The 12,339-nt window shown below is 23.5% G+C and overlaps 2 protein-coding genes across 2 annotated transcripts; both read right to left on the minus strand.

Moving 5' to 3' along the window:
* Nucleotides 1-315: 315 nt before the first annotated feature.
* Nucleotides 316-9,102, minus strand: LOC145842726 (rab-like protein 2A). The gene is made up of 6 exons (XM_082950205.1): nt 8,924-9,102; nt 5,826-5,935; nt 4,829-5,020; nt 3,847-3,944; nt 1,478-1,561; nt 316-643 (listed from the first exon to the last, which is right to left on the minus strand). Exons 1-6 carry the CDS (start codon nt 9,100-9,102, stop codon nt 575-577), a joined length of 732 nt encoding a protein of 243 aa, XP_082806331.1. The 3' UTR covers nt 316-574.
* On the minus strand, nt 9,010-11,646 carry LOC145842727 (core-binding factor subunit beta-like). Its single transcript, XM_082950206.1, has 2 exons — nt 11,347-11,646; nt 9,010-10,033 (listed from the first exon to the last, which is right to left on the minus strand). Exons 1-2 carry the CDS (start codon nt 11,626-11,628, stop codon nt 9,782-9,784), a joined length of 534 nt encoding a protein of 177 aa, XP_082806332.1. The 5' UTR covers nt 11,629-11,646; the 3' UTR covers nt 9,010-9,781.
* Between the last annotated feature and the right edge of the window lie 693 nt (nt 11,647-12,339).

Raw genomic sequence — 12,339 nt, forward strand, 5'->3', positions numbered from 1 at the left:
AGGTTTTTTTACAAATTTCTCAAGTCAAGGTTTTTTGGCAACATTGTATATATACAATTAATACATACTAGTTTTAATTCCTAGTTTTCTAGTGTTTTTGTTAAAAGTTCAAGGTTTTTTTACAAATTTCTCAAGTCAAGGTTTTTTGGCAACCTTGTATATATAAAATTAATACATACTATTATGAAATATATAGTTAACGTAGTTAAAATGTTATCATAAATTCGCTTTGAGGTGTATTTTGTTAAGAAAATAGTATTTATAAAACGCAGAAGAAAGTAAAAAATAAGTAAATTTTGATTGTTTCTATCATTGTACAGGTATTTATTTATTATATAAAAAAATTAAATAATTAACGAATAAAAAAAACAGTGAAAAGATCTTTTAAGATTCACAGTCAAATCACAATTAAATATAAACAGCAAGGTAAATTGAGAATGCTTTAAAGTATACAAACTGTTCACAAGACACTACAAAGCAAAAAAAAAAGTAAGTGCAAAAGTGCAGAATAGAACTACGAAAAATGCAAGGATATCATATTGAAGTAAGTTTGGATTGATTGAAAATAAATAAATTAATTGCTTATTTCTTCTGAACTAACTACATCTTCGGCTTCTTGTTTATTTTTTTCTGATTTCAAACTCTGTTTTAATGTATGCATTTAAAAACACGTTCAAAATTACCACCTCAAATATGCTTTAAGCACAAGTAAAATTTCTGTTTCATTTATTATAAAATTAAATATAAATGATAACTCGAGGCTATTTGATATTTCAATAAAAGAGTAACGGTTTGAATATAGTAATTTGTAAAAATATATAATTTTAAACAAAAGTATTCAAAAAAAAAAAAAAAAAACTATATAACATTATTTGTTATAAGAAGCACAAAAATATTTAAATAAAACTTAAACTTAAGCTACTAATAAAAAGACAGTTAAAGATATAGTTTTACTACTTTGTGCAACTTTTATCTTATTTTTAAACTTTAAACTTGTCTCATCTTAAAGCTAGATAAAGTGTATACTCAATTAAAATACTTTAAATCTGAGACAATAAAGTATGTGTCAATATTCCAATTTTATTAAAATTAATCTAAAAAACTATTTGTAATGATACTATAAATTATTTATTTTCTACTTACAAATTACTAATAATCTAAAATAAGTACCGTTTAGTAAGTAAATTATTTTATAGCATAGTATTGAACTAGTAGTTAATATCAAAATTACGTTATTTAAAAAACAAAATCATAAACTTACGTATACTTGATAAAAAACAAATAGATTTTTCTACTTTTACTAAAATAAGCTATTTATAGGCAATCACTCACTTAACTGTCTTTAAAAACAACATGTATATTAGAAAAATACTTCGTTGCAAAAGTAAATGTCTATTTTTGACCCTAAACAACTAATAACAACAAAATAAACGTATTTAAAAATTACAGTTAAATTTTAATCGAAAAATAAGCTTACCCCAAGTTCTGAAAGTATTTGGTCGTTTATGTCCTGAGGGTCGTTTTTGTACACAAGCGCAGCTTTGATTGCATCCCGAAACAACTGTTTATAATATTATTTTTCACACCACATGTCAGTAAAACAACCGTGAAAAATTAGTAAAAAAACTTGTGAAGACCCACAAATAACAATTTTTAGACTTGTATAAATAGTATAAATATAACTTTATGAAATTTTATAACTCCAATGTAAAATTCTACGAAAGGCTATTTAAAGGAAATATTAAATCGAGCAACTATTTTCAGTTGCACCCTAGGACTTTTAAATTGAGTATAAATAACTTTTTATCGATAATTATGATCTCTTATAAGTTAAAATTTTAAAAACTTGAATCAGTTTTAAGAATTAAATAAGTAAGCTTTTAAAAAACGTTTAAAAGAGATTATTTTACGATTTAAGATTAAAACTTCCGATTATTCAACAAAATTTGAAAAAAAAACTAGTCTATTGAAACTAAAAACTAGCAGCAACTATTTTACAATAATTGAAAATTACTTGAAACATATTTTAAAACTATGTTTTAATCATTCATTTAACTATTTTTTTATACTGGAGAAAAATTATACCGGAATAACATTATTTAAAGTTCATTAACTGCTAATCTTTTAAACAGATACAGACTTAAAAGTATACAAAAAACTAATTGAAAATACATTTATTTTTATTAGTTATGTGCAACATTTCAGTGATGAAGAACATTTAAATTATGTAGAACCTTATGTTTTCAAGCTCATATAATTTATTGAAAAGAAAATGTTAGTAAAAACTGAAAATATTAAAAAAACAGATTATTTTAATACATTTAAGTAAAATCATACAGTTCAATGGTTTTTTTACTAAATTTCATACTAAAAATATTGCGTTATAGATAAAACATTGGGCTGATTTTTGTACAAAAAAAAAACTCTGCATGCATGAAACAGCAACAGAATTTAATCAAATATATATTTTTTTAAATATTTAATGTATACAATTAAAACTAACAACTGTTTAAATTATTAAATAATACTAATCTTATCAATAAAACCAATAAAAAAAAATTAGTTAAATAATATATATAAAAACAAACAACTAAACTGAACCTTTTTTTTTAGCTTTGTTAACATCATAATTGATCATTTTTTAGTATTAAATAACTTCCTTTAAATTTTTTATTTATCTAGGAAGTTTTAATTTTATATAACTAATAACAAATCAAATTTATGGTAGTCAGGAGCAACTTTAAGCTAAAAATAACATTATTGATTAAAATTTATTCAACAAGAAAAACTTGTAAACACAAGGGAAGACAAAAGCAAACTTCCGCTACAATTTGGCGATTTAGTTGAATTTTTCTCAAGCGTGCCTTGTGGGAACGAAAATTAACTATGAGAAAGTTTCACATTTTAAGGGAATAAACGCAATATGTAAGTTTCAATACGAATAAGTACAGTAATTGTAAAAGTAAAGTATAGTTATATATTTTTGCTACAACTCTTAAGTTTTTAATGCATTTGAAAAACATGAAACATAACATAAAACAAAACAGTCTACAGTCGTAAATTAAAACTTAAGAAATTTATTTGACAGAAATTTAAATAATTGTGATAAAAATGTTGAGTTTCAAAACATTAGAACTATATAAAAAAAACAATAAATATTAAACTTATTAACAATATTAATTTTTCAGATTTTATTTTACTATGATTTTATATTTATTAAAATACTTGTAGTATTAAATAGAACATACGAGCTTAAAAATTTTTCTAATTTATTTATTATAAATATTTCAAAGTAAATTATAAATTAGAGACAATTTTTAAGACAGCTTTCAATTTTATTTTAAGATTAGTTAGAAAATATTAGTAAAGCGAACTAAAATTAATAATGTTTTGTTTTTATTTGGTCTTAGACCTTTATAGTTAATTAATAAAATAAAAATGATGAAACTTTATATTTTGATAAAAACAGGTGTCGTTCACTTTTTAACTTTTTAAGCAGACTTAAAAATTATTCTTTTAACCTTAAATTGGGTATAAAAGTAAATTGTAGTTGATAAAATTTTAGTTCATTTAAGTTTTATTAAAGATGTTATTTTAATTGTGCTATATCAAACATAACTAAAACATTTGTTGTAAGCATTGTACAACTACGACTATTTCTATTCTATTTTATACACTTTAGCAGTTACCCTACTAATCATGTGAATGCGGAATTCTTAATATTTTGTTATAAATTACACAAACTTTTGAATTAAAGATGTTATTAGCTAAAATGATATTCAAAACATGCATAATAAACAACTTTAAAGATACTGCATACCATTTAACTATACACTTTCTATTAACCTTAACAACGTTGGTGCCTTCTGCAGCACTGACAAAATACTGTGGGAGTTTATTCCTCTTACCGAATGCAAAACTTTGTTGAGTAGCTTCCATGTTAGCTATATGTTAAATTATTTTAATGATTAAAAAAAAAAACTTTTTTAGAAAATAAAACTTTTCATAATCGTAATAACTAATTTTTATTTCGGCCATCATCAACATAGTTGAGAAGACAACAAGGTTGTCTCGGATGCTGTTGTTGCTGGTTGTGTGATGAAGTTCATTATTTATTATCGTAATCGCAATAGTAATGAACCAAAATGTTTTATAGTCTAAAACACATTTTAAATTTTAAACTCAGTAAAACGAACAATTTTATTATCTTTTTTAGTAGCTTCTAAAACAAACACAAAATAGTACTTTTTAAATCTCAAAACTTCGCAATAAATTATTTGTTTTTAATTAATTAATATTTTTAAAGACAGTTATTTTTTACTCAGTTTAACAAAAAAAAAGTAATATTTAGATAATTAGTGTTCAAACTTGACATTTGAAAACTTTAAGACCATAAGGGGGTAATCACTTTTTATCTTGATCTTGTTTTGTAGAGTTTATATAAGCTACAAGTTTTTTTTATAGTTTTTTTTAATATATTTCAACTAATTTTTAAAGATATTCGGTTAAAGTCGAAGAGTACAATAGGTTCTTTTTGAGAGGAGCAAACTAAAAAAGCGATAAAAGACTAATATTACAAAAGATCTATGTCATCCTATGTTTTTTGAGATAAACACTTTAAACTGTCAGGAAGTTTTCCCTGCAATATTAGATTGCAATTTCCTTGCAATATTAGAAAAAAATATTTTGTAAAGAAGGAGATATCAGTAAGCTTTTTAATCATTAAGAGCTTATGAATAAAATGTAATACTAGACTTATCCTAAATAAACAAGGTTTTACTTTAAGTAAAGTAATTTAAACAACTATTTCAAAAAAAAAAACACTAACAGTCAATTTTATTCGCAACTAGCAGACATGGGATGTGAGGTCGATATTTTCTTAGTTCATTATACCAATTGCTAAGGTTTTTGTATGTTATCTTTCGAGTTGCATCAAAAACAAGAATGCAACAATGTGATTGATGGTAGTAAGACGCGTGCATAGAAGAAAACCTTTCCTGGCCTGCTGTATCCCATATATCTGAATAAAAAAATTAAATGTTTATTTGATAGAACAATCAACAAAAATTAATAAGATTAACATAATACATACATTTTTAAATAAGTATGATGTTTTTACTGGTTACATTTTTACACAATTTTATTATTTCTTTAAATTAGAGAAAGGTTTTTTTGATTTAAACTATTTTAGAAAAGGATATGCAGTATTTATTACGGTGAACAGAAACTTTCGTTAGAGATAAATATACGTTTTTTCAATACACTTTTTTAAAACAAGCATTTTAGTGTAGTATATATTGTAACAACTCTATTTTCATTGGTACTTCGAAAATTTATAAATAATTTTTAATACAACAAAAGGTTGAAACTTCAAGAGAATGACTTTTTTTAATTGAAAAAACTTACCTTAAAAAATTTATAAAACTTTATTAAAGCCAGTATACTGTGCAATTTTATTAAAAAGCTCAAGATTTGTTCTATTGTCTTAAAAAACTGTATCTACATAGGTGCATAAAGCGTTTTTAAATGTAACATTTAGCATGAAATTTCATTGAAAAATGTATCATTTTTCACGTTACTACGTTTTATAAAAAATATTAAATAAAAAAAATTTTAAGTATGTAAATCCTGAACAAAACAATGTTTTTTGAAACATTAAATAAGGTTAGTTTCCAAAAAGTACTTTAAATTTTCTAAGCTTTATTAATTATTTATACCACGTTTAGACTCAAGTCAAAATATTTTATTGAAAAAAATTAGCAAAGAAAAACAAATTAATTAACTATAAATCTATAATTTCTAATTTTAAATAAAATTATACTCACCCACAGAAACTTTTTTATCATTTATTTTAGTTTCATAATTGAATAATGTTAGCGCATATGTAGATTGCTGTTGGGGTTTGTAGCCATCCATTAAAAATCGTTCTACTAATCTGTGTAATATGTTTTTTTAATATAGATTATCGATTAAAATAGTATTAAAAAAATACATTTAACCTATTGATTCAAATTATTATCTACTACATGCTAAAAAAAAACCTATTAAAGCATAAATAACTATAAAAAGACAAACAATACTAATAAAAATACTGTTAAATTTTTTATTACTAATACTCAAACAAAGTAATTGAACTGAAATCTGAAAAAACATGTGGTCCTACAAAAAAATAAAAAGATTTTATAGACTAGATTTAGTTGTAAAAAAATCTTTAGTTTTTAACTATAAATTTAATTGCAAAATGTTTTAAGACTGTTACAAAGTAGTTTTACTAGTAAAAAAACAAATAAATAATAACTTATAACTCATTATTATAAATTCCAGCGAACTTGCTTAGCTAGGATCTTTATTAATAAAAGATTAGCTTGTAATTTTGATTACTTATTTTTATTATAACTCTAGTTTTTTTTAGTTTAGTAAGCTTAGCATTAGTAAAATTAAGTAAGAATTTCACATGTTCATTATGACAGATGTTAGTGTTTTATCAGGGTAGCTGTCAAATTTGCACAAACGTACAAAATTGCACGAGAGGAAAAATTTGTACTGAAAATTTGTATTTGATGGCACAAAGATACTTTTGTACAAGGGGATAAAATTGCATAAAGACACTCTTGCACGAGCAGACAATTTTGCACTGGTTGATTTTTTTATAAATATTTTTTTTATTAATTTTAATGTTTTTTTTTTAAATATAACTGTTATCCCTAACCCTTAACCTCGGTCTGTAACTTTTTTTTTATTAACTATTTTTTTTCTAATTTCTTTTTATTTATCAACTTTTTTTTTTTTAATAAATTTTATTAGTTTTTTTTTTACTATCACTGTTACCCCTAACCCTTAGGTCAGTAGCTTTTGGTTTTTATTTTCTTATAACATATATTTTAATTTATTTTTTTGTTTTTTTATATTTATATATATTTTTTCTATTTTGTTACCCTCGTGCAAAAATTACAACTTGTGCAATTTTGATCCATTCCCGTTTTATCAAGTTTTCATAAAAGTAATATTATATTCTATAGCCTAGTTAGAAAAGTGTGTATCAAATTTTTTTTCACTTCAATAAAAATGCAATGTACTTGTTGATATTTTGTATTTAAATTTTGTACCCCAAAAAATTGTTATTTTATTGCTCTTAAACTTTAATTTTTATTTTACAATAAAATTCTTCAAAACAATGCGGCTTGCAAAAGATTATTTTTTGTGGTTAATCTGGTCGATAGACTTAAGGGCATAGGGGTGTCAGACATTTTTTTCAAAAATTAACATTGGCTTGTATATGAAAGCTTAAGGTATAAACTACAAGTCAGGAAATTATAGAAATTAAATTTTTAATTAGATTTTGAGATATAGACGGTTTTTTACAAAGATTCCAATACAAACGTATAGACTGCAAGTTTTTCAGGGTCAATTTTCTCGGAAGTTTAAAAATTCACTAAAAATCTATCTCCTCTTTCATATTTTGAGTAAACCTCAAATTTTCAGGAAATAACCGTTTTATAATTTAAAAGACTTTTGCTATTGGAAATTTTAATACTTTGAAAAGTAAAAACTTTAGATTAAAAAAACAGGTGGTTTTTTTTAAAAAGCTTCTTTTTTTATTTAAAAAATCCTGCATTAAAAAATGACCATACAAAAACGTTTAAAACTTTTTTGGAAAGCACATTGAAAGTTCCTTTAACCTTCATCAAACTCAAACCACATGTTTTTGTATACCTAATCTACTCTAATTTGATTTTATATTTGACTCTACAGTTCAATAATTCTAGAAATCATACTTGTTCATAGTCTAAAGAGTCAAGCTAATCTCACACATAATTTATAAAACATGAATTTAACAAATCTCATATGAGAAACGATCAATAACAATTGTTAGTAATATATACTGAACTTTATCAAAAAAAGTAAAATTTATACGGGTAAAAAAGCTTAACTTATTTAGAAAACTTTAGGTATAACTCGTAGAAATATAACTTATTGAAAATTTAGAAACTGGTCGTAATGTAAAAAAAAAATTCTAAACAAGATTAAACAGAAAAATTTCAAATAGTTTACCATTAATTAGCAAAGCTCGGAATACAAAAAACTCATTTAATAGTTGGCCTGTAAAATGTTGTCTAAATATCTTTACATATTTTGCAATAAAAACTGTCGAATACAAAATATAAAAATAAATATTTAAATTAAATATTCTTATTTATAAGACACATTTGCAATTGCTGTAAATTTGGTAAAAACAACTAACATACGTTTTTCAATGACTGGTTAGCTTAATTAAAACTATGGTTAAAATAATTACTACAAAGCAAGATGTAAATTGAAACATTTTATAACTGTTCAACTATATAAAATTATTAATATTTGTCTATAAAACCTGTGCAAACGTATTTTTTAGAACTAGTATGTACGTACTTATTAGTGATATTTAATAAAGTTAACATTGAAAGATATATCGAAATCTAATTTGAAAGCTTTTGAAATAATCCTAATTTTTATAAATTTATTTAGAATAATAAAAGTTTTCTGTAAAGTTTGTTTTTTAAACTTCAAATTGAACTAGTCAAGTATTTGCTTACCAAGTAGCTTAAGTATTTGTAAATAAATTTTTATGTACTAAAGAGTATTAAACAATAATATGACATCTAACATTTAGGCTGGCTTAAAATTTTATCAAGACTTATTTACAACAGCCATAAAAACTTGGTAATAACTATTTGCGCTGTAATTAGTTTTATATACTTTACATCGCACAAACATTTTTTAAGTTGTTTTAAATTTTTAATACAGTAATTTTGAAAAATTAAATATCTAAAATTGAGTGAAAAAACGTTAAATACTTAAACGACTAAATGGAATATTATGCCAGAAGTAAATAAATCTACTTATAGTATTTGTCTACATGGTATATAATTAAAAAATGACAAACTTTGATTTTCCCACAGCGCTATCTCCAAGACATATGACTTTTAATTTTTCAACTTCTTCAACATCCATGTTGTTTATTTTATAACGCTGGCAAACATTCACTGATAAATTATTTAACAAAATCAGGTAATTCATTATTGTTTTCAAACACTTCAAATTTACACAAATGACATGAGCCATAAACTATATAACTTTAAGAAAAAGAAGCGTGATGAAAGTTAGTTAGTTTAAAACACTTATAATTCAAACTTTAAGGTATGTTTAGAAAAAATTGAATCTTAGAACCAAACAGTTAAACAAAACTAGATTATAACTATAGTACCAATATTTTAAATCAAAAATGTAAGAAACAAAGTAAAGTTTTTTTTAAAGCTACTAACAACTTCCCGGTAATTTTTTTATTGACAAAAACTAAAATAAAAACCTATTAAGTTCAATAAATAAAAAGATTGTGATTCAATTTTAATAATTAAAATGCTATTTTTACTTCAAGTTAATAGACTTGCGCTATAAAATTACTGATCTGAGCAAAGTCATGTAAGTTTTAAGCAGCTAAATTGATTGTTTTCTAATTTCAATTTTTTTATTTACTTAAATGTATAAAAAATAGATTAGGAGTTGATTAAGAAAACCTATAACAAGCTTTCTGTTCTCTATACAATAGTATTTAAATTTACAACACTAACTATTTTTTTTTATCTTTCAACAGAAAAAAAAAAGTATTTCATCAATTTAAGATTTATTTTAATTTAAGAACAATAATTGCAAACACAATCTTATGTTTGGTTTTAAGCAAAAAATATCCACAAATACTTGATTCTAAAGCATTAAGAAAATGTTGTTGATGTAACAAGCATGTTTATAACAGTCTAGGTCTTTTATTAATATCATTTTGTCCTCCATCAGAGTGTTTCCTTCCCTGTTGTTTCATTAGCACCTTACTCATATTACTTTGATGGTAACTGCCTATTGAATTAACTTGTGCAGATTCCATTTGAGCACGCTCCTCATCATACTCAATCATCCCCATACCATCAAGCCTGTTCAAATTTATCCATCCTTTCCACATCACACAAACTCCATTCAAAATCAAAGGTGCTCTCAAATAGACCTGTAAAATAATTTAATTTTATTTCAAATATACTTCTATTATAATTCTATCTAATATAATCTAATATTTATTAACTACATAAAACTTGTTTTCCAACATATAACTAACAAAATATATCTTAAAAATTATTCAAAGTTCTAAATTGTACTTAGTAAATAAGTATTTTATATATTATTATTTTTATAATTTATTTTATTTATGCTTTGAAGTATAAAACTTATTATGTATTTAAGTTGGATTACTCTTTTGCATAAAAATGTTTCTAAATTGTTATCAAATAAGGTCAAAAATTTTATTGTTACTTTTTGTCCAATATTATTAAGGAAACTTTTTTTGTTTCCAAATATTGTTCTTAACTAAAAAAAGTTCAGTATTTTCCTTTTTAAAAACTGTTATAAGAATACATTTACCAGCAAATTAACTAAAAACCTGACTAAATTTTATTTAGTTGATTTTATTGAAAAAAAAAGTGTTTATTGTTTAAAATAAACTTGTGCGTTTTGAGTAATAACAAGTCTATAGTTTTTTAGGTTCAGCTCTCTGAAAGAATTATGAAAATTGAAGCATAATATAGTATGTAGCCTAAAAAATCTAATTTACTTGTTAATAAACTGCATTTCAAAGATATGAGCTTAAAAAACTTTAACCACATAGTTTGATGGGAATAAAAGTATCTAACATTATAATCTTAGAGTTGGCCCACTGCCTATAATTGGCCACCTCAATTTTTAGCCATAAAAATTCTGCATTAAGTAAAAAGAGTAGTAACGTGAACCTGAAATTACTTCTAGTTTTACATCATTATTTTAAGTAATCTGAAAATCATGAGACTAAGAAATTATTTCTGTTAATTTTCTAAACAATATTTTTAGTTTCTAAAATCTGGAAATATAAACTGTATAAAAACTATTTTACAACTATATTACATAGAATATTTCATAAGATAAAATTACCATACTCTATCTGACATCAACAAAATGATTTTTTTTATGTAAATACAAAAATAGCAAGTATGTATAACAAATAGTTATTTATGCAAAAATTATTTTTCAAGCATATTTTACTAATTTTATATAGTTTTTGGCACAGCAATGGTAAACAAGTTTAACGACTCTAAAAATAAACAAAAACAGCTGTTAAACATAAAAATTGTAAGTTCTAAAAAAAGTAAATATGAGAAAATCAAATAAAAAAGTTTAGAACAGAAGATTTTTTAATTTAATTATGTAAAATTTAAACAGTAAATCACACAGCAAAAATTTTTAGAAGAACCATTATGGACAAGTTATTAATATTAAAAAAGGAGAACTAACTTTTCCATTTTCTCTTTGAAAATTCACATACTCTTTAGGAGGTAGCATCCCATGATATGGTTCAGAGCCAGAAGGAAAAAATCTTAAAGAAAAATTAGTACCAGAAGTAACAAAAGCAATTTCAGCTCTACCTAATTTACAGGCATTCTGAAACTGTGCTTGGCGCTCTTCAAGAGCTCTGTCTTGAAAGCCAGCATACTTGATCTCACTTTCACGACTTAATCTTCTAAACAGTTCATTTGTGTCAAAAGTGTGGCGTTGATCATTCACTATACGAGGCATAATAGTAACTACTTATACTTCTACTGTTAAAAACAAAGTGTTAAAAACTGTGTTTCTATCAAAAAGAATTATCTAGTAAATTAAATTGTAACAATGTTAAAACATTTCATTTATAGCATTTTAATTTTATTACAGACTATTTTTTGATTATCAGATGCAGTAACACTTAAAAAACTTAAAAATATTGTTTAACAAGTAAGAGTTCAAATAATAAAAGTTTAACGGTAATAATTGAATATAAAAAGTAAAAAACAATAATATTTATCTTTTATTTTGTAGTTTTTTCATAAAAGTATAATTACTAAATTAAAAATCAGTGGAGTTTGGTAATTTGCTATACAAAAGTCTTATTAATAAAAATATTACATCATAAGTGTTATCCATACAAATTAGGATTAGGGTTGTGGTCTAATGAGTTGAAATTTTATAAAATATAAATTTCATATCTTAATTGGAGTCAAAATTTTGTCAGCTTGTTAAAAGCAAAAACAGTAATTCACCATTAATTATACAATAAGATACTCAAGACACACAATTCAGATTGAATACATTTAGAGCATTTCTCATTAGTAGAGTACTGAGCTATATAGTGTGTTATTGTCATTATATTAATGTATAGTTTTACTAAAGGTTAATTATAATGTAAGTAAGTTGAAGTGATTTTAATTTCTATCAACAGTTTTTGTCATTTATTACTCTCTTGATTACTTT

This window comes from Thalia democratica, chromosome 8 (assembly GCF_965202585.1).
Source record: "Thalia democratica chromosome 8, ktThaDemo2.hap1.1, whole genome shotgun sequence".
Lineage (NCBI taxonomy): Eukaryota > Metazoa > Chordata > Thaliacea > Salpida > Salpidae > Thalia > Thalia democratica.

Bases quoted from the DNA above. Each gene is read 5' to 3' on its own strand.
- LOC145842726 (XM_082950205.1), bottom strand. From the start codon at position 9,102: ATGGCTCATGTCATTTGTGTAAATTTGAAGTGTTTGAAAACAATAATG. The intron at 5,936-8,923 runs GTTTGTCATTTT...CATATTACACAG, and splicing joins AGCGCTGTGGGAAAATCAAA to ATTAGTAGAACGATTTTTAA. The intron at 644-1,477 runs GTAAGCTTATTT...ACATTAAAACAG, and splicing joins AAATACTTTCAGAACTTGGG to AGTTTGAAATCAGAAAAAAA.
- LOC145842727 (XM_082950206.1), bottom strand. From the start codon at position 11,628: ATGCCTCGTATAGTGAATGATCAACGCCACACTTTTGACACAAATGAA. The intron at 10,034-11,346 runs GTTAGTTCTCCT...ATTATTTTACAG, and splicing joins TTCAAAGAGAAAATGGAAAA to GTCTATTTGAGAGCACCTTT.